The sequence below is a fragment of the Tetrao urogallus genome, assembly GCF_951394365.1.
Source record: "Tetrao urogallus genome assembly, chromosome: 8".
NCBI classification, from domain to species: Eukaryota; Metazoa; Chordata; class Aves; order Galliformes; family Phasianidae; genus Tetrao; species Tetrao urogallus.
This window is the reverse complement of record NC_136821.1, coordinates 23,315,041-23,337,553: the sequence shown is the minus strand read 5'-3', so window position 1 is coordinate 23,337,553 and position 22,513 is coordinate 23,315,041. Positions and strand designations below refer to the sequence as shown.

The 22,513-nt window shown below is 38.4% G+C and overlaps 1 protein-coding gene across 1 annotated transcript; it reads right to left on the bottom strand.

Annotated features, from left to right (window-relative positions):
* Positions 1-2,256: 2,256 nt before the first annotated feature.
* DNAJC10 (DnaJ heat shock protein family (Hsp40) member C10) lies at positions 2,257-21,544 on the bottom strand (the record flags this gene model as incomplete). The annotated part of the gene is made up of 22 exons (XM_079538878.1): positions 2,257-2,370; positions 2,536-2,652; positions 3,822-3,941; positions 4,682-4,829; positions 5,193-5,246; positions 6,630-6,763; positions 8,068-8,223; positions 8,624-8,725; positions 9,404-9,520; positions 9,794-9,921; positions 11,049-11,163; positions 11,910-12,023; positions 12,651-12,740; positions 13,873-14,010; positions 14,358-14,401; positions 15,538-15,615; positions 15,822-15,915; positions 16,914-17,045; positions 17,230-17,312; positions 18,200-18,250; positions 19,850-20,015; positions 21,344-21,544. The coding sequence occupies 22 exons, from the start codon at positions 21,542-21,544 to the stop codon at positions 2,257-2,259; spliced, it is 2,496 nt and encodes an 831-aa protein (XP_079395004.1).
* Between the last annotated feature and the right edge of the window lie 969 nt (positions 21,545-22,513).

The window sequence follows — 22,513 nt, the reverse complement described above, 5'->3', positions numbered from 1 at the left end:
TGCTTTTGCCAGATGAGTCTCAGTTTTATCTGCTACTGTATGAATCTATCAGAAGCAGGATGGGGATGTCCATCAGTATGGAAGATTTGGTTAGAAGAAAACTGAGTTACTTGTATCTTACTTAGGTAGATCTGTGAAACTGATGCAGTTTGTTTGGTGAGATGCCGTGCATTTATTATGTAGTGTTGCACAGCTTCTCTCCCAGGAGAAACCAGCTGTGGTGGAACAGAGGCTTTTTGTTGTGTGGGAGTGTAACATGCTGCTCAGTTAATTCATTGGGAACTTGCCATTTATTGGAAACTTAACATGTCAGCATCATCGTCTGTGATGTTATGAAGATTGTCAGCAATTTCCTGGTAATGCAAACAGCGCTGAGGTATCGCTAGTTTGCCTTACAGTGTTAGTCCTGAAGGTGTGTGCTCACATACTGAGTGTGTTTTGGTTTTTAATGTAATCATGATCCCAATTAGTTTGTATTCAAGTCACAGACTTTTCCTTTTTTGACTGTGACTGAGTTTTGATTTAGATGATTTGATTTAGATGTGGGAAGACCAACTTAAATAAAAACAAATGCAAGTCTTCTCTTTCTAGCTAATATATTACGGAAGTCCCAAGGACTGTAGATAACCCTGACTGAGGAACATTTGAATTTCTCAGAATGACTAGAATATTTTGCTTGTATCTCTCTCTTGCTGCCTTCTGTATATAATAAATTACTTGTGGCTGAATGTATTTACAAATTTACTAAGTACTGTCCTGTGAATATTATGAAGTCAAATGTAAATCCACAGCAGAGAGACAAGTTTGGCATTCTGAGCAGCACTTTATTGAGAAAACAAAGTATTTCCATGTGTAACTCCTATTGTCTTCAGTAATTTTTGTCAGTTCAGAAGCTATGAAAAATAGTACTCTTCTAAAGAACAGAATTTACACTATCATGTATGAGGAGACATTCTACTGTACAGTGTTCGTTATTAAATTAAAAAGGCACTTGCTTTCCTGTTTGCCAAAAGATTTGAAACAAAAAACAAACCCAAAACATCTTTGCAGAGAAAGGAAAAGTGGCAATACCAAAAAAGTTAAATACGTCCACAGAATACATTCATATGTAAAAAGACAACAGTAATGTTATGACCTAATAACTTAAACAGATGCTTCTTTAGCATAATTCAGATTCTGAAAGTTGATGTTTGGAAACACAGTTGAGTCCTTGATTTTTTTATTTTTAATTATTAAAAAAAAAAAAACAACAACACAGCAGAAGCCCCAAACCTCAAAGCCAAACAAGAGCTCTTCAAAGTTATGTTCAGCCTGGCACCATCAGTGCCACAGTATCATAATGTGCCCAAGGGCAGGCATGCTGTGTATCAGTGAACCTGTCCTGCTACCCCTTCCTGATTTAACTTTTCCTTAGCAGTTTACCAGACAATAACACATACTTAAAGCGGAGTAATCCCGGCTTTCAACTAGACAATCCCTCATTGTGTTTCTGCATTGCAGAGTGGTTTGAGAGCATTTTCAGCCATAGGCTGAGTGCCACATCCATGAGTGTTCAGAAAGAGCCAAAGTAATGAATGGGTAGGCAAAAGCAATACAGTCCACACTTCTGGCCATCTCCACTGGCTGAGTAGAAGAAGATAGTTGGTTCATCAGAAGAGAAACACGCACGGTTCAGCTGCAGAAACAGTGAATGCCTCCCCCCAAACTGAAATGCTTTCATCTTCCCCCGGTTCAACAGAATTCATATAGACAGTCATGTGTGCCCACGAACTCAAACTAGTTTTCATTTCATTTATCCTGTCATGAATGTAACTGGCTTCATATTTCCTTATGGTGCATCTTCTATATTCACAGCTTTGGAGTATCTTGAGTTCTATCTACCTCCAGTAGATACCTCCAGTACCAGTTAGAGCTCATCCTAGTGACAAGAAAGGAAAGAGTTAAGGTGTACTAGAAGTGCAAAAATCATCCAGATTATTTTTTTTTTTTACTTGTATTATTTGATTATAAGTTTCCCTCTCTCTGTTTTGAGATAAGATCTGTTTTGATCTCAGAGAATGATAATGAGATACAGTAATAAGAACAACTTATCTATTTAAGAAATGCTTGTCCAACTGAGATTTTGGCGTAATACACAACTGTTAAGAAGTACCTTCTGAGTTAAAATGTCAATTCCAGTCTTAAACTCAGCTTCTACATTTTGGTGCCTGCTTTCTAAATCTAGTCTACGGATCACAGTTAAGAACACAGTGCATCTCAATCTTTCTTCAATGCAGCTGTCCCGTCCCATGAATACCGTAAATTCTGCTGAGCCTTGACAAAGCTGATATCAGAGAATACTGCTGTTGCAGTATCCACGGGTGTGAAAAACTGAATAGGTAATTGTGACCAAAACAAGACCACAAGTAAAGCGTGCCTGGTGCTACCTGAAGATAGAAGGTTTTTAACACTTCATGGACAAAGAGCAAATATTAGCAAAGTCTATTCTTTAAAATAAGGTATCTTGCAGAAGGCACCAGAATTAAGAATGCTTACCTTATTCCTAGATTTTTTTCTTTTTCCTTTATTTTGAATTGCTTCTAATTTCTCAGTCAAGATGTCAGCAATGCCTTTTGCGTCTCTGCTGTCTATATATTCCCCAAGAATACTTTTCTTTAAAAATGAAAAAGAGGAAAATAATCTAAAAAATTGTTACATTACCCATGCACTACACTGAATAGGAAATTTCCTTACTTCTAGATAAAATTCCAGAGGAGTGGAAGGAGGCAGACAGTGGAGCTCTGGTAGGTTAATTTATGATTTCATGATATGTTTTTAACTTTATTTTAACAATGCTAATTCTTAGTTGCAGTAAGAACCACTTCTAGATACAGTTTTTAGAACTATATAAACTTGGTCATTTAGGTTAAGGAAATCTGAAACAGTTGTTTGCCATTTTCTCACATTCATTCAGCTGGGTATTTAATGTTGTCAACATTAAAAAAGTCTGCAATTTTTGATAGATTTCTTGGATGTTGATTATGAGGTAGGTCACTATTTGGAAACCTGAGAAGCCATTACTCTTAACCCAGTAAAGTCTTATTGAATTTGATGGAATTGTGAGAGTAAGGATTTCTAGCATTTTGTTGTAAGAGATGGAGATTAAAAAAAAGTATAGTTGAGTTGGCTTAAGTACTTTGAAATACTTCTGTTTAAGATTAATTAACACACTTAAAGAAGACTGCAATTTTCTTGAAATGTAAGAGTAGTCAATTGCTTGTACAAGAATAAAGGCAGTTTCCTAGAACTGTCTGAACACTTCAGTTTTTAAAAAATTATTATTACGAATCTGTTAATAGATATTAGTCTTACTCCTATGTAATTGAAGTAGTTTATAAAGGCTTAAGATGGAAAATAAGTATTTTCTATCAATTTTCTATCTTATAAGTCAAAATTACTATGAAACATTAATGATTGCAGTGGAAGTGCATTTCCCTTTGCCACAATGATAATGCCCACGTTTGACTTTGAGAGACACTTCAGTAGCTAATGCTAGAAGTGGTTTACAAAATTGTTTTGTCACTTGAGTCTCCTGCTCAGTTAAACCCCAGATCTGATTAAGTCTCTAGTTTAGCTGCTGGTCGGTTAATTTGCAACTTACTATTTTTCAGTAACACTTCGCTACTGCAACTTGGCTATTAGTAAAATCAATTACAATTTTATTTCTTGAATATCTAAATTGTGTGCTTCAGTGTTACAGAAATAGTCTAAGTTTAATGTGAAATGAGATACTGCTACGACCGGCACCTGCCCAGCAGTGTACACAAAGGGAGACGCTTTACCTTTGTTCCTTGGTAGGGGTAAAACTTAACAGTAGGGTAGGCTCTGATATCAGCACTTTGGCAGGTCTGACCGTATGCCTGACAGTCTACTTTTCCAGCTTTTACTTTTCCTTTAATAGCCTAAAAAGAAATACTTTTATTAGAAACGAGCTTCAAGTTTCCATGTCTGACTATAAGCAGATAATTTGAATGAGCCAGCGGTGCAGCTAAAAAATAAGAGAGGTTGCTCAAATCTTTTAAATAACTCATAGTCACTCGCTTCAGTCTCAGCGTCACACAGCCTTTATCAAAGTTGCCATATGTTCTGCAGAGCACACGCACTTGAATTCAGAGCACAGCACACCACAGTTCCAAGGGGCTCCCAGTCATGGATTGAAGTTTGTCTAAAGGAGGGCCTGCGTGCGTGTTTTTGTACAAGGGCCAATACCCACTGACAAAGGGAACCCAAAGGGCAGACTTCTACTGACAGTGCATCTCATATCCCAGTTACTATGAAAAGATGGTTAGTGAGGTTTTGATTTGAAATTACAGCAGACTAGTGTGAAAACAGGGAATGCCTGACTTAAAAATGGAAATAAGTCTTCTCTCACTATCACGAGGGTGAAATGCTCTATTAATTTTTTCTCTGTACACGGACAGTAACTGCCTATCTGTAAGATAATAAAAAAAATCTACAGTGAATAATGAACCAAAACAGCTATTTAAAAACTGAAATATTAAAGGCTTTCTCCCCTGCAGCTAGAAAGAAGCATGTGATTTTTGGACAACTACCTAAAAATAGTATGTTGGTGAATGATCCTGAGTATTATAACCACTACTTGTAGAAAAAGAGCAATCTGCTAGTATATTGAAAAGCCTACCCTTGCGAGGATCTCAAATTCAGGAGCAAAATTTTGGCAAGGTCCACACCAGGGGGCATAAAAATCAATGACCCAGTGATCTTTTCCATTCAGAACTTTTTCTGTAAAACTCTGAGGAGTCAGGTTTATGGACACTTGTGGCAAATATCTGAGGAAAGGAAGAACAACAGTCATCATCTGTTTGGTGTCTCAAACACATATGCAAGTTCCACTTAAGTGCAAGAAAAGTGGTTTGGAAATCCCTCCTTTACATGTTGTATATTAAGGAATCCCTTCTTAGAAGTTGTAGACAAAAGAACACGGTTTTTAGGAAATGGGAAGACAGGAGCAGTATTTCTCCATGCTTTTAAAAGCTTGATTTAAAAGACGTGGTAACATTAGAATCTTAAATTAAGCATTACAGACGTGTCAGTGTTTTCTAGTTCTTGATTTATGTACAGTTTGGATATAAAATTCTAGAAAAACACAAGTCTATGTAACTTGGTTGCAAAGTTCAATGCTGTCGACTTACCCTAATGCCCAGCCTCTCAGTGAATATGAATCTCTGTGCCACCCGTTGTAGCTACTGTAAGAAGAAAGCAAAAAGCTGGTTACACCTTGGCTTTCTGTTTAGAAAAGAAACAGAAATGTTTCTTTTCGTTAAGTGGATGATGAAATAATGAACTTTAAAGCATGCATACATTTCAGAATATATTTTTGCCTTGCTTTCAATTCTGAAAATAAAGGTCTTGTTATTCAAAGGCAGAGAATTAAGGAGTAGTAGAACAAAGAAAATACAACAATTCTATAGCAAGAGAGTGAGAAACACGTTGGGGAGTGCATGAGCTTTGCTAGCTGAAAGTCTGGATGATCTTTAGTACCAACTCTAGAACTGCAGACATTAAGAAACATAAGAATTAAATTGAAAAACCTTTATTTTCACTGATATTCCTTTATTACAATTAAACTACTGTCACTTAAATATGTTTCCCTCACTTTAACAGTAGAAAATCAAGGCAAGGTAAGATCTTTGACAAAGACTTATTATATGGACTGTCAAGGCACTGTTTAGTTTGAACTTCCAGAAGAAGTTTAGTATCAATTTACAGCTTCATGAAGTATTTATCAGTGTAGAGGAACCTGTTGAAAATCTGACCGTTTTCAGGTTAATTCTCTTTAAAGACTCATCATATTTTTGCAGGAAAAAATAACAATTATGAATTTGGCAAGTAATATCTACCACTTTCTTTTCCAAATAAGAAATAAAAACCTGTGTTTAGGAGAAACTTTGTCCAGAAGAATCAAAAGTAAGCAATCCCATGATGAAAGCTACCAAAACCAAGCCTGCTACTAAGCATCAGAATGAAGCACTAGTTTGTTATCTGCCAGCATTTTCTCAGCTTTCCAGTTTGTAAAAGAATAAGTGAGCTATCTGATATTTCAGACCTGTGGCATTTACCTCCTGAAATCCCCAGCTCTTGACACAATACTGTGAAACAAAAGGGACAAGCTCTTTGGCTACATTTTGTTTCCCTTAGAATTTCTGGTGGTGTTAATGAGTAATGTGTCCATACTAATGATACAGTGAATGAGATGATGTACAAAGACAATTTTTGCAATGATGCAAAGGATGGTGAGGATGCATTTACAGCATACTGTTCTTTGAAGCTGCAACTAATTAAGCCTATTAATATTTTTAGATTCTATGATTTACATCTACTTTAACAGGCTACTGACCTTAAAACTGGCCGCTGCTAAACAAGAAGAAAGAAAAAGCCATGTTCTTCCTGAGTTTCAGTTCAACCTACTGAAATGCGACAGCAGATTAAAATGGCAGGTGTTTGAAGCCAGCAATGACTGGGATGAAAATATTGTAGAAGCCTATTTTAATAGCTTTTAATGAAAATTTTTCCATGCATCAGAACATGTGACTGTAGTGTGCAATCAGTTTCTAAACTGAGGTACTTACTAATACTGATGGGCTGTGCTTGATTTTTGAGGAAAGAGTCTTATTTCAGGATATCCCCGAACATTTTCTTGGTGACAGAAGGAGTAAAATTTTTGACAGTCCACGCTACCAACACTGATTAATCCATTTAACATCTAGGAAAAGAAACAATCAAACATGCTAATTGATAATACTGCCCTCTCAGAATTGATGTCTGAATTGCTTGAATTAACTGAGCTGAAGAAAAAAAAACAACCAAGATGATTCAAGGCTTTCTTCTTTCCTTTGAATGGCTCACTGGTATCTACTGGGAGCCAGCCATCCAGCTGTGCTGCTAGCAGCCAGTACCATTTTAGTATAAGGTGTGATGTATGTGGCTTACAAGGCACCTGTCTTGGCTTAAAAGGAACACACAAGGGGTGGCTATTGGGTATGGCTACCATGTTTCATATCTCAGGCTCAGCAGTTCAGACAGATCCCAGTACACTGTAGCTATGCTATGGGTTTCACAGCTTGCAAGTGTCTTAGACATGCTGAATTTGTTGCAAAGGCCCAAACCCACCTAGCAAGGGCAAGGAAACCTATAGAGTGTATTCTGTAGGGCTTGTGATACTTCACAGATGTTTGATATAGAGCTTCAGATAGAACTCCTAGTCCAGGCTAGTTTAAAGAATCTGAAAGTCACAGGCTAGCTTTCAAATCGCTCTTGTTTTGCCCAAAGTTTCTACTTTGGATTCCTAAAAAATGTCCAAGAAAGCTCAGATGACTGTTGGTGACTGTGGTACTACCTTTGCAAATGAGAACACTAATGGCCTTGCAAAAGAAAAACATCCTTCCATACCCAATTAGTGTGAGTGGGAAGGATGTGAAATTCAGTTAACTGATCATCACCCTTAAAGAGTGCTGAATTTAACATTTATTTACTTTCAGTAAAGAAACAAAATCTCTGGAAAAAATATCTTGCAAGGACAAGAATTAATGAAGATATGTACGACTAAATTCCTCTAATCTTAAGTCAAAACCAGAGCTTTCACCAAGGTCTAGGTGCCATCTTAGAAGTGACTAATGGTCATAGAGAATAACTGTGAATAAAAGGGTAAATTATTTCAACTAATTATAGATAAATCTTTAATTTTTCAGACTTTATTTTAAACAAATGCAGAGCTGTTATCTCTGGCAGGTGTTAAGTATCAAATAAAGTTAAAGTTCCTCACAGCTTTGAAAACACACCTTTTAACAGCATTAACAGGTAGCACTGGATTACAGTGTTCATGTGCTGAACATTAACATACAAAACATACAAAAAGCTTAGTATCTGGAGCAGTGTAAAACTGCTAAGAATGAATTCCTGTTTTGTTCATGATATTAATCACTAGACTTTTTCAGCACACAAATTTAAGACAGCAGTAACTCCACAGAATGAAACATAAAAGCAGAACAACACTTGAATGTCACTTACCCTGGCCATTTTTTTCCATTCTGGCATTAAAGCCTGACAAGGTCCACACCATGGAGCATAGAAATCAACCATCCAGATTTCCTCTCGTTTTCTTCTCTCAACTAATTCAACAAATGTCTCTGGTGTTAGGGAGATCACGGATGGATTCCTAAGATCCTATGGCAAAGGCAGTTTATGGACATGTACTTTGCAATTAGAAGTTGTCCTGTTCCAGCTATCATCCCACACTGACTGTATTATGCTCTGGGAATGTTCCTCTTTTATTAAAAATTACCCATTCTATGAGGTAGAATTCATTACCACTGTTCTGCAGATTGGAAAGTATCTTCAGGTATTTGCTACTGATTTGAAAGAAATAACTTGACAGAGTAGGGAAATAAATCTACTAAGTTTCAAGTCCCAGACTGACACTTGCTGTATCACTTGTTGATGAAGGTTTTTTTCCATCCCCAGTCTTACTAGTCTAATGAAAACCAAAATAAGTCTTGATCCTCCAACAAATTGTGGATAAGCTGCAAACGCAGCATGATCCCAACCAGGATTATAACTTACATACCTCTATAAACTCCAAGATCTGCTCAGCAGAGTGATGGCCTTCATATTCATGAACGTCAGACTGATTGAACACAACAGTTGTTGGATAAGCTCGAATGTTGTGCTAACAAAACACAGTAAGAAGGTACAAGGAATTATTAGGTGTCCTGTACATTCCTTTAACTGCCATTAGTACTGGTATCTCCCAGCTGCTCATCTGTCCTTTTAGTGCTACACAACCACTTAAACTTACAAGTGGAGTGGAATTTGAAACCTGTATAGAAAAAATGCCAGTTATGTTCAGATGGCAGTTTGTACAGAATTGGAAAGCTAGTCAGCAGTTCTTTTGCCATCCTTCACAAAACAGAAGTTAATCCACAGGCTTTCTAAACCTTAACTTAAAGGCTATCTTAGCCTCAGGTGAAGACCTGTGCCATATGAGGATCTGTACTAAATGCAGATGCTTTCAAAATCAGAGTTCTTCAGTAGAATACACCTAAACATGACTTAAAAGCTTTCCCTATTTTGAACAGCTTTAAGTGTTTTTAGATGTCCACACTTCTAATACAGATAGAAAGCTTCTAACAGAAAAAGCTCTTAAAAACAATAAGATGTGCTGATGCCTGCTAAAATGTAGCACTTGCGAGAATTCAGGGAGAGTAATTCCATTTTTTACCCAGATAAGATAACTGAAGCAAAACTAAGCAAATTCAAACGTGGAGAAAGAGCCAAGATTTTTAGAACACATAAACAGCATATTGTTACATACACATAAAAAGAAAAAAACTATCCTGCAGCTTACCATGTTACAAAGCCCCTCATGGACTGTACAGTCTAGTGTTCCAAATTTAAGCTGACCATAAAGATGTTTCGATGCTTTTCTCAGCTCCGGTAACAGAGCTCGACAGGGAGGACACCACTGGAAAACAAAATGCAAATGAAGGCAATTGCTTGGCCCTGCAGCTGGCTCTCAGGAGAACATCAGCTGTTTGAAAAGAATAATATGCTGCTTTGGCAACAAGCTGCACTAAAAATAACAATCCGTGCAATCTAGGAAATATTGCTGCCAAGGAATGAGAAATTATTGTACTGTCTCATAATGCTGAAGCACACCTTCAAGATACTGATAGCATTTTGTTACATAATTACATATCACTTTTTAAAAAGGGTCATGTAGATACTAAATATTTACCGGTGCAAAGAAATCCACAAGCCACGGTTCCTTTTCTTTACCAGGAAAATTCTGGGGTCCCAGTGTGATAACATGAGAGTTGACGCTTTCTTTGGCAAATGCAACAATGTCATACAAGATCTTCTTTCCTTCAAAGAATGATGTAGAAAGGAAATCATTTTACCTTATGAAAGATCTCTTGATATCGTGTTGTTAGAAATATTGGATGGATGCGACTTCTGGCAAAAGTTGGGTGTGCCATCAGCCTTGTAAATAGCAAATCAAAATTCAGAAAAATGTATGCATTGTAGTCCAATATATTTCTCTGACCCTAGTTATAATTTATGCCATTATGAAAAGATGTAGAAATACTGTATGTGCACAACCTCTTCTTGGCTTTTCTGCAGGAGTACAAATTGCAGATAGGGAAAAACCTTATATACTGAGAGCACACACGAGATGCATGGGACCATCCTTCCCTATCAGATGTGGTTCATCTTTTCCAGGTGGTCAAAAAATTTTCTTCTCTCTTCTTTAAGATTACAGTGCTTAGGTTTTGACTGATTTCTTGGCAAGCTGTTTCTAGTAGCTGAGAGGCTGAAGACTCAGAACCTCATCATGCATAATTGCCTTGTACTGCATTCTGGATCAAACAACACCAGTTATTACTAGCTACAGTTTTGTACCATTGTACATTATTTTTTACATTGTACCATTTTTTACATGGTACATCATACCATTATTTTTTAATCCTTTTAGAGGTACACAGTACTACAGTTACAATCCTTCATGGAACCAAACCAAATGAACATAAGTGGCGAAGTCTTAATACAGACTTTCTTGAACTGAAATTAGTTAAGAAATTTGTTTTAAGTGCAGTGACATGATATCAAATCCAAGTTTTTCAAGTGGCAGCACTGTAAAGCTGGCAGGTTAAGTCTCAAGGAGGTGTGTGCCTTGCAGCACTCTTTGGCTGTCCTACCCAAAACGTACGCTGTCTTGGTTAGCTTCAGAGATTTCATTTGTGTGTAAGCATATAGGTGACTTTCATATAGACAAGATAGAAAAGGCAAAGTACATCTCTTAGTATCTGATGCCTCCTTCTGGGAGAGGAGAGATAAAAGAAAAGTCTATGCACGGTTACCTTAATGTCAGAGACAAAAAGCAAATATTAAGACTACAGAACTGCTCCTTTAATAAAGAAGAGCAGTTTGCCAAACGTGGCATCATCTTAAAGTGGTTATTAATGCCTTGGTCTTGCCAAAGTGTCCCTTACCATGATGAATTTCGTAATCTTCAATTCCTTTTCCTTTGAACACTGCTAGACATGGCTGATACACATATAGTTTGTTGCAGATGGTTGGAGAGGAAAGACAGTCAAACTTGCCAACCTATTTAACAGAGTGCCATTTTAATTAAGGCATCCAAATTTATACAGACTAACATTCTGGAATGCGGTAAAAATAGGATAAATTCATAATAAAAGCAGTAAAAACATGGACAACCAGTAGCCTTTTTAAAAATAACAGCTCTTAAGACAATCTTACATTTATGATGTTTGAGCAAAACTGTCACAGCTATATTAGGTTGTTTTGCTAATTTCAAATTAAAAGGTCAAAATAGAATGACACCAAAAAGAATCTCTCTTACTTTCTTCAAGGAAGCAGAAAGACTCCTGAAATAAATTATGCTAGAATCCTTCTAGCATTGCAATGATTTTTTGAAATCCACAGCTTATGGGGTAATGCAATCCACGTGTCTTTAGTACAAAGATTGAATCTGGTTTCTCTTTGCTAAGATGACTTTCAAGATAACGATAGAGATTTTTGAATAATACAGTTTTGCGTACATCAATTTCACGTTGAAGCTTTAACTTTTGATTGTTAACTGAATGAGATCTGCAGCAGTATTTGCTGTGAGGGAAAAGATGTAAAATACAGTCTTTCCTAACTACTTCTAAATTATTTAGATAGGATGGAAAACTTCACCACTTGCTTTAATTTAAAAACGTCACTACTCATCTACCATACTAACAGCATCTCTCTTTGGTACCAGAGGTGGCAGTAGCAAATCGTAAGGACCAACTTGTTCTCTGAATACAAACGAAGGCCAGTACTGGGTAAGTGAGCACTCTTACCTGAATGTGTTCGTCTTTAAGTAAAAATTTCAGTTTCTTAAATTCCTGTACGCTTGATTTGTCATTTTCCCCAAACTGGAAGAAAAGCAGCCATCTGTGGTGAGCTAGATGGTCCTTTCAACAGGGGGAAAAAAAACCAAACACCATTATTCCTCACTTATACCAGTTTACAGATTCTTTGTTTTATGGAAAGATGATGCCCAATTATTCAGTCGATCTCTACATGACCTCTTCCCACACTCAAGTTTTTTTCAATTAGTCCTCCACTAAACTTCTTTCTGCTAAATCACAAGTGAAAAGAGGCAAAGAAATCTGAAAACATGATAGCTACATGTTACTCTCTATACTTCGTTTTCATTACATTTTCTATTGTGGATCAATCTGCTACTACTACAAGTGTCAGAAGAGCCAGGCTGTCCTCCCCTCCCTCCTGCCACACGACCAAATTGTCATTGATTTTGAACTAGATTTTAACCAGAAAGTTACTGTTGTGAGTTCCAATGGCAATTTCCATGGTTTTCTATTTTCTTAATATCTATCTATAATTAAAATATCCACATGTGCACCCCACTACTTCTGTTGAGCTAAATTACAGAAGTAAATTGTTGACAAAAAATGTTAAATAATTTGGTTGGAGGGGAAAAAAAAGGTATCAGGCCAACTGTGATAATCTAAAATTTTAAAGTAACAGGTGGTGACGTTACTTAGAGATATTGTCAATGTGTTTTGTTTTGAATTTACCTCTAATGATGTTGCAGAGATGATTTCAAAGTCAGGCAGATGCTTCATGACTTCCTGATATATTTCTCTGGCATCCAAGGAGTTAAGAAACTGGGAAGGAAAGTAAACTGCTGATTATAAAGAACTGTTAACATCAACCTCATTTATCAGTGATTAGTACTAAAGTATCAGCAAAATTATTCTGATTTGTTCTTTTCCATCAACTGAAAAATACAGTCAATAACCATATTTGATCAACTTCTTTTCATATATGTAATAGCAACGTTCTCAGACAACTGCTTTTTAGCTTGCTTTCCCACATTTATCTCAAGATACTGAATTTTGTCAGAACAGGTGCTACAAGTCCTCAAATTCAAATTTCAAACTAAATTTTAAAATCAAGTTTTAAAAGCTTCAAATTTAGTTTTACTGCCTTCCCTAAGTGCGTGGTATGTATTTCTAAGTTTCAGTAATTCATACCATGAAGGAATTCATACGAATGAGTAAGTTGGGTATAAGTTGAAAATGGGTAGGTTATGAATTTAATTTCCTCCTTTTAAGCATACAGACAACAGTAGCAGCAATAAATTAACAGGCCATACTTGATACTGAGGAACATCTCCCATCACTTAAAGGAGGTAAAGCTGCCATGCAAAGGTAAGAGGAGGTCGCAATATTAAAACAGAGCTGAACAGCATCATCCCTACTGCCAGACAGCGTAGGAGTGCTTTCATCACGTTTGTCAGCACTCTGCTCAGAAAAGCATTTCTCACAGTTGTGATACTTGGGGCATATTCTTCCTGGAGGAAAAAGTAGGGGCATGTGGGAAACCTCCTAACCTCGCCTGGAACAGCTGGAGAGCAGATTCAGGAGTAGCTCTTGGGCCTGTCACAAAGCACATCCCACCCCCAGGATTCCTACAGCCACTCTGTGAGGCTCCAGAAGAGGTGGCTTAGCAGGACTAGAGGCTGGTGCTACTTGCACCGTTGCTCTCCTCCGCTCCGCCTGCACACCAGCAAGCTGCAGACTACTCCAGGGATTGCTGCCTTAGAAACCAAGTGGGATACAAACTCATAGGATACACAAGTTTAGAAGACAAAAATTAAACAAAGAAACAGAAAAACAACACACTCCCATGCTATCCTTTCAGTTGTATATAAGCAATCTGGACGTCATTTGTGTGTTCCTTTGTCAATGCCATTGCCTTATCTAAATACAGAATTTTTTTAGAAACAACTCGTACCAAAACACCTCCTTTTTCTTTGTTATTTATGGTGGCTCCAGGTGGAAAGTATGCTGTAGTACTAGATGAGATATCTAAATTATCACAAAGCTCACCCTGAGTGCCACAGTCCATCCAGCCTACATTAGCAAGACCTTCCTGTAATTAAAAAAAAAAAACAACAAAAAAACAAGAAAAAAAACAAAAAGACATCACAAAAAAACCCAAGAATAGGATCTTTAAATTTCAGGTTCAGAAATATTACTGAAAATCCCAGCAAAAATTGTTACATACATTTAGAAAACGGAAGGAGGTCACATTGTCAAATGTCACTTAACATTTTTAAAGAGCCATATAAAATGTGAAAATAATTCCAATAGTTACTAAGTCAAAATATATATCTGCTCTGAAAATCAACACTAAACATAAAGTTTCGGCTGTAACTTCAGGCTTTCAATTCTGTTTTTAAACTGCAGGTAATGCTTTCAAAATGAAACACTGCTTACCAACATGCCAGCAAGCTTAAGACGTGTTTGGTAACTCAAGCAATCTGCAAAATAAAAGTAATTTATTTGCAAACATAAGACTTCAGATTATTAACTGTAACTACTCTTGTTTAGAATCACCCCTTTCTCCCTTATAAAGGCAACCCCTTCAAAAGACATGCTTCCTGGCTAGTTGTGAAGTATTGCAGTGACCAAGCTGTCCTGAAATTGACAACCAATGGTTGTCTACTGTAAGTTAAAAGTAGCATGAATAGCATTCTCTTGTTTCATCAAAGAAATATCTATTTTAAAAGTTATACTAAAATGTTTATTTGCTGTACTAAGACACTTAAATAATGATATCAGAAGAAATTTTAATAAAAGTAATGAAAAACATATCTATAGGCTGCCTTGGAATGAGATTTAAATTAAAATATAAAATCCCTATGATTAAAATGATAACAACTCACTGTAATAGATTATTTGAGCATATGATAAATATATCTAGACTTATTTTGAATAGTTTAATTTTCCTTTACTAAGATGACTTTTCATCCTCACTCTAACTGGACCAAAGCTGAAAACTTAATGACAAAAGGATTACAACTCGAAATCCAACTGTTTACAAATGTAAGTCACGCTGCAATTCTGATTATTTATTTTTCAGAACAAAGGTCTCTTCATAGGATGGAGAAATCTTTATTTGTCAAAGGTGTAGCAAATTTCCTGAGCTCTACCAGCCAACCCAGACAGCTTTCTCTTGCTGTATCTAATACTGATCCCAAGAGAGTCCATGACATTCAGCTCATTTTTAGGTATTGGTAGTTTAAGGTGGGGGGATTCATCCTTTCTTCCAATCAGGTACCATGACAAGCCAGCATGCAGTATCTGTTACTTGAGCTTGAGCTGGAAACTCAAGCCAGAGACCTTTTCTGCCTGTTTCCTTCCTGAGGGGTGGTGCTTGAGTGCTGTTTTAATGACTCACATGACATTACAGAATCAGAATACCATAACCTTTCTATTCATGTTCCTTTAGTGAAAATGCCTGTAGAATGGAGCTTAAATGACTCCACAGCCCAAATATTGTGTTTTTCTAAGATGTTGAACAAATCTATTCTTCATTACAAGCAGAAGTGATCATGTCATTGTGAACAAGAACACTTTTTCCTGTTTGCCTTTTTGATGAGCGTAATACACCTACCCCCACGTTCAGCACAGAAGGTGATCAACCAACCGAGGCCAGAAGCAAATGAGGTCTCAATGGCATTTACAAAATTTCCTGAGAACAAAACAATTTGCATCAGTTTGTGACTGGTTTCAGTATAATATAAAAGCTTCTTGTTTAAGTACAGAAAACACTATTTTTACTATCAAAATCAACAGCAGATTTTGGGCAGACTTTGTTTTACACCTAGCTTCTGCCATCTTTTATAGTGTAAAAGCAATTTCAAGAGCAGCACCCCGAGCAAAATACATGAATATTACCTGCCCACAGCTCAGTGACTGTGGTTGTAACATACTGCATGGCAAAGTTCTTTAAGCTCTCTTTTGACCTGTCTCCATAGTATTTCACAGGTTGCTACAGAAGACAAAGAACAACATATTTTATAAACTTTATTTGCTGACTTTATATACAGTCTGTACACACACACGTACACACGTATACCAGTGCTTTTGTTCACAGTACTTACACAACTGTCAGACTCATTTTTCCCTCCCCTCTCTGAAGATTTTTGCTGCGTTCTTCTTTTCTCTTACTGAAATGTTTGGAATTTAACCTTTATTTCAATTTTGTAACATGATTTCTTCTCAAGTCAAGCAACACAAGGGATGACTACATCTCAGAAATGCCAGCTCCTAACGATTATATTTTTATTTAAATAAAAATTAAAATTGTGCATATGCTAATTGGACTGACATGAGCAATCTCTGCACTCAGCCTCTCAAATCTTAATATTGTCAAAATATACCTAACGATGCAAGTGCAATTTGCATGCAACTCTTTGCAACTGCCTGTTAAGCAGCGGTGCCAAGGACAGCATGCACAATTCCTCTTGGCGTGCAGGAAGACTTGTGGAAGCAATTTCCAGGTGTCTTTAGGTATGCAGTCATAGATACAGATTGTTCTTTTACCACTATAATGGACTTCTAAAATACAAGCAGAACCTGTCTAAGGGTTCAGACTCATTGCTTTGCTGCTGCACCACTGATGACAGTACCTTCCCAAATCAGAAGTTTCCTTCTGTACAGCAAGTCAATTTTTTTTTTTTTTTTTTGTTTTTAACACAAAGTTTACTGTTGGAGAGCAAAGTGATTCAAGACAAAAAAACAAACCAAGAACAACAAGGCTCACAAAAAAACCAAGAAAACAAAAAACCAAAGAACTCACAGTATAAAACATGTACAGAAGTTAGCTATCTAAATTTTAATACTATGAAGGAAGAGAAAATTTAATTTCTTATAAGGAAATTAGATAAATGGAAAGCAGTATAGAAATATATTATTTAGCAAGGGTTAAAGAAATACTCTTCCCGATTTCAATCCTTCTAAAAAAATGCCTGAAATTTTATCACTTACCATTCCAGTTTTGAAAACATACAGACTGGGATAACTGTTAATCCCTTTAATTCGACACAGCATTCTGTTATCTCCACAGTTGACAGCTCCAATGCGTATTACTCCATCCATCTCTTTAGCAAACTCCCTCCACTAGAAAAAAAAAAAAAGGGCTATTTTCCTATAAAGAAATAATGAAAAAGATCAGCATATTTTTTTTCTAGATCTTGGAGTTGTTTTCCACTTCAGCATAAAAATCCACCTCATCAAGTTTCATGCTGAGTAATGACAAAGTTGAGGAGCAGCACTTTGAGAGCTTTGTGCTGGCTATACACACCGTAGGTGCCAAGTCATGGCAGTGGGAACACCGAGGAGAATAGAAGTTGACAAACCACAGCTCTCCAGAGTTAACAGCAGCATCTAGATAGAGAGAAGAAAAATTGTACGTAAGTAGTAACTACACTGCAGGTATGCGTATCTCAAACCTATGTATATTGCTTTCCTGAAAGCTGAACAAAGTATTTCCTGATGTCAGACATAAGCCAGTAACAGTAACTCAGAGTGGATACAGATTCCATCTCGCTTGCATAGTCACTACTGTAGGCAAGCAAATGAAAGTTGTTCTACAGAGGATATCACCACCCTGAATTTCAACACAAGTCCTGTTGAGAATAAATGTACTCTTTAGAGATTAGCCTAGCTGAAATGTTTGCTACTGTGAGATTGGTTACCTTAACAACAAAGCACAATTGCTAAAACAACTTTACACAATCAAGCTTTCCACTTCCTTATGATCGCCTTGCTTCTTTTTGGGGTTCCACGAGGCAATGGCTTTATGTAGAAATCCTGACTAATAGCTCAAAATGCAACGTAATCAGCTGATGGTAAGTAGAAAAATAATAGGAAAGGTAATGACTACTCTCACTAATAAAACACCAGCAACAAAATGCACGCCCACACACACGAATTCCATGCCTTTCAGTCTGCACCTGTGAACGTCATTTTTATAGCAACTTTTTAAGGTACATTTTCCTGTATTAAAATATCCTCACAGTATTGACAAAAATTAAGCCAAATAATTTCCTCTTACAGATCTCACAAAGTAAATTAAACTGTGTATAGATGCCGATTAACTACAGTTTGTCAGGAATTGTTAAAGGATGTTTCTTCCCCATACAAAGATGGTTTTCTGACAGTTCAAAAAATAATTTGAAGACACGTGATATAAGCCTATAGAAATACACATCAGAATGTAAAAACTGTTACTTTGGGTTGTCAGATTGTCAAGCTAACGTACTGAAACTTACCAAACTCTCCTCGATCCAATGTTATAATTTCAGGATCATCATCATAAATACCTATTAAAAGAACGACCAATTTTTACATTTTTCCTTTCCTTCTTTTTTTTTTAATATAGAAACAAATTAACAAGACAGGAAACCAAAAACAGTACATGTAAATTGAAACAGTAAGTTGGCAGAAAATTTTTATGACTTAGCTATATTTATTTAGCAATGTGTCACCTCAGTTTACTCTCACACAAACTGCTGTTCCCTCATGCTACTGAAGCCACCAAGGGAACAAAATTTCTTCTGGTGTTTTAGTAGATCAATCGTTGAGCAAAGAAGAGTTGAACTGCTGCTTCCCATCAGAAGAGGGCTTTTAGGTGACAGCTCAGGTTTTACATTACAGCAGGTGTATTAGAAACTGCATCAACCAGCAATTCACAAAGGTTCAGCTCTCAGTTGAGGGCCCTACGTGCAGCATCCAGAAGCTTTAACTTCCTGTCTCAGCCTCTGGTTATCTCAGCTTTGTAGAACTAATAGAACAGGTGGATGCAGTGGAATAAGCTGCAGAAAGTTAGAATAGCAGCTTTCTTGAAAGCCAAACACTCCTACCTAGAACAACATTACAAGTGGCCTCCTACTTCAAGTACTTGAGAAAGCTGGAGAAGAGATAACAGCAGTACTATATTGAGACACCATTATATTGTGCTAGCATGGACACAGAGCCTGCCATGCTGAGATCCCACTGCGCCAAGGTACGCAAGGATAACATACACATCAGTGACAAGGGAAATTAACCTCCACAGTGGACAACCTACCTTTTGTATTACTATCTATGCATGTCATACAATATATTGCACACACTCACCACATGTACACAGAAATATCTGTATTTAAGCCAGTACGTGTATAAATAAACCATCAGAAACAACTGGTTAATAGGCAGTCAAGGATACTGCTTTTCAACCAAGTAGCGCAACTTCAGACAAAAATGATTTCTTAAATCTGTTTATCTGAAGAAATTTTAGAGCAATTTTCATTTTTCCTGTGCTTGAAACCGATTTACTCAGTTTCAAGTTGCACAGAATTTTTTATTTTTTTTATTATCCACACCTGAAAAAAAAGGAATAGTTCATCTCTGCCCTTTCTGACAACTATACAAACTCTGTTGAGGTAAACGTGAAATAACTTGTTTCAAGATCATTTTAGTTATTATCCTGTTATTTTCTTCGTTTTCTAGCGTCCCTTTACTGATCTCTCATTGTATATTTGTATATAAAACGTGCTTGACAATGCAGAAATGTCCTCTCAAAATCCACTTGAGAATGCAATTCCGGCACTGAGTACTTTAAAAATATATACAATTTGAAAAAATTAAATAGCAACACTGGAATTTAAATGAAAAAGAAAAGGCACTTTAAAAGAGTCGGCAGCAGGAGCAGAAACCTAGGCAGATAGAATGTAACATTGCTGATATTGGATGGGTAACCATCATCAGGAAATAAAAAATTGGCTCAACACAGTGGAAAGGACAGCTATGGGAGAACAGAGCAAGCAGAAGTGCGGAGGGGATGCATCAGATGGTTCTGATGTACAAAGACTGCTACACAACTGAACACTGCACTTACTTGGACTATTCCAAACAAACCCCAAGCATACATCATCCCTTACCGAAGTCATAGCGGTAATAGTGCCAGCTTTCATAGCGGCCTCCTTGCTGCTGATCTTCAAGACCTTTCTCTCCATATTTATCATACTTCTTCCGTAGATCTTCATCTTTAAGTACTTCATAGGCTCTATTTATTTTCAGAAAATTGTCATGGGCATTTGGATCATTCTATTTAAGGAAAAACTATAATTAGTAAGCAAACAGTGAGCCACACCGTACATACAATGCTGAGAAAATAACTTTTGGAAATATTTTAGTGTCCCTATTAACGCTGCCCAGTGCAGCAGAAGCTAACACTACACAGGGGACTCTATGAATACTGCAATTAAGTTTTCCTTTTCTAAAGCCCAATGCATATTCTACTCATTTCCTCATCCTCATCACTAAGGCATCAACTGAAATACAAAGCTACCAGGTAGGGAGCTGTAACGTTCTCCACAGTGATGCCTCTTCTTTCAGCTTTCCCAACTTTTGTTTGATCCTGTGCAGGTTTTATTCTCTTGAAAATACGATACATGATGCACTGGGGAGAGAAGCGGGAGCATACATGCAGATTCAGCAGGAAGCCTCTTCCAACAAGCAGTGTGCCATCAGTGCATTTCCCAAAAGAAGTTATTGTGTATTTCTGAACTCAGTAGATTCACTAAGTTGTTCTGGACGTACAGAAATGCATTATGTACCAGGACTCAAAGAAGCAGCAGAGAAACAGAATGCATCTTGTTTCACAATGAAACAAACAGAATGACAGCTTCCTATTTCCCCGATAACCTTTCCTACTTCCCTACTCAACCAGTTGAAAATCTGTGCTATCTCTGGGCCTACATGGTGCACTGGTGTCTTCTGAGGCTCTGTGCCGTTGCACATATGTTTAAAGAGCTAAACCCTCACATTTCTCATGAATTTTTGATTTTTTCAGGAAAAGAAACACCAAACAAATGAACAGTAATTAAGTTTTTAAAAGTTTTTTTTTTTTTCTATTTTGGAAAATACAGCAGCACTGAGCCATTTCCAGCATTTTTCTCTAGTCATTCTACTTTTCATCTTCCTTGTTACACTCAGGTGGTCCTACAACTTCTGCTCTTACTTGACACTTAGGAGACTGCTGCCTCAAAACAGGCTGCTGTTGGATGCTATCTGGATGAGACTTACCAGCAAAGCAGCAGTGAGTTTCCTTAAGCTAAACAGAAACTTATCAGTTTACCAACAAGGTAATATGGTGCAAATGTGGGTTTTCCTGTACTTTACAAAAACAGAACAGAGAATTAAATGATCTTGTCTTTTTTCCTACAGCACTTTAGTGTGATCCAAATGACAATGCAACCACACATTACTAGTCTACCCTTACGCATAAACCTTTTCTGCAGAAAATCTGAGCTAAACCACATTACCAGGTGGTACATCACAAGTACTGATAAACATCTGAGATAAAATAAGTCATCGTTCAATCATTAAATCTACTAGCTCAACAACACTGATCTGCTAAGGACATAACTTACCTGATTTTTGTCAGGGTGTAACTTCAGTGCCAGCTTTTTGAATGCCTGTCTTATTTCTCTGCTACTTGCTTCTTTGGATACTCCGAGTAAACTATAGTAGTCCTGGTCAGTGCACACAAGAACCATTACACATACTAAAACCACTAGTAAAGACCTTCTGAAAGATGTAGGGTAATCTCCTTTGGACAACAAGAACTCCATTGTGGAGCCTCTGGGAAGTTTACGAGTTCCAATGCTGAGAAGAGCCTCCAGTGATCCGATGGAGCCGGGGCACAGAGCAGCGCTCTCGAGGGCCCCCGTCACAGCTCTGGCTGCCCTACTTCACGGCATGAGTCCTGCAAGAATTACGGTCTATGAAAAACAGGGAGAAAAAAGGTACGTTTTCCAGCTCCTTCAGCAAATACACACGAGCACTGAGCCGCACTGCTAGCTCTGCACCTGAACGCGGAGTTTGTTGTCGGCTCACCGCCTGCTGGCTGACCACACAACCAGCAGACCATCCCTTCCCCGAGTATCAGCGAGGTCACCGGGCACGGCAGCACCAGGCAGCGCAGCACAGCACAGCACAGCAGCCCCTCGCGCCGTATTTAAGCGCGTGCTTGCAGCGGCCGCCTTCCCCTCGCGCCCACCTGCAGGGCCGCCTCTCCCTCAGCGCGGAGCCGCACGCGCCGCAGCCGCAGCAGCGGGAGGGCCGCCCGCCCGGCGAGGCCGCAGGTAACGGGGCGGCGGAGCGCGGCCGGGGCTGGGTTGCCGGGAGGCCCCGGGAGCGGCACGGCTCTTACCGGCGACGGGAGCTCAGCGGCTCGCAGCGGAGGGAGCCGGAGAAGGGAGCGGGCCGGGCGCGAGGCAGCATGGGACGGCGGCACCTTCACCCGGCGTCGGGCGGAAGGGCGGCCCGCGCGGGGATCCGGCTGTGGGCCGGCGGCGGGCGGGGCGGCTCCGGGACTGACGTGGCGCCGCGGCCGCCTCGGGCGGTGCTCGGCTCCGCCCCGCCGGGCGCTCACGGTCCGGCTGCCCGCAGGGGCCGTAGGGTGGGCCGGGCGCGTGCCTGTGCGCGCGGCGCTCTTCGCCTTCCCGCCTTTCCGAGAGCGGGAAAAGAGCCGGCGGGCGGCGAGAAGGAACGGATGGGCTCGGTTATGGCAAATTGACGTCGTTTAGTTGTCATTAATA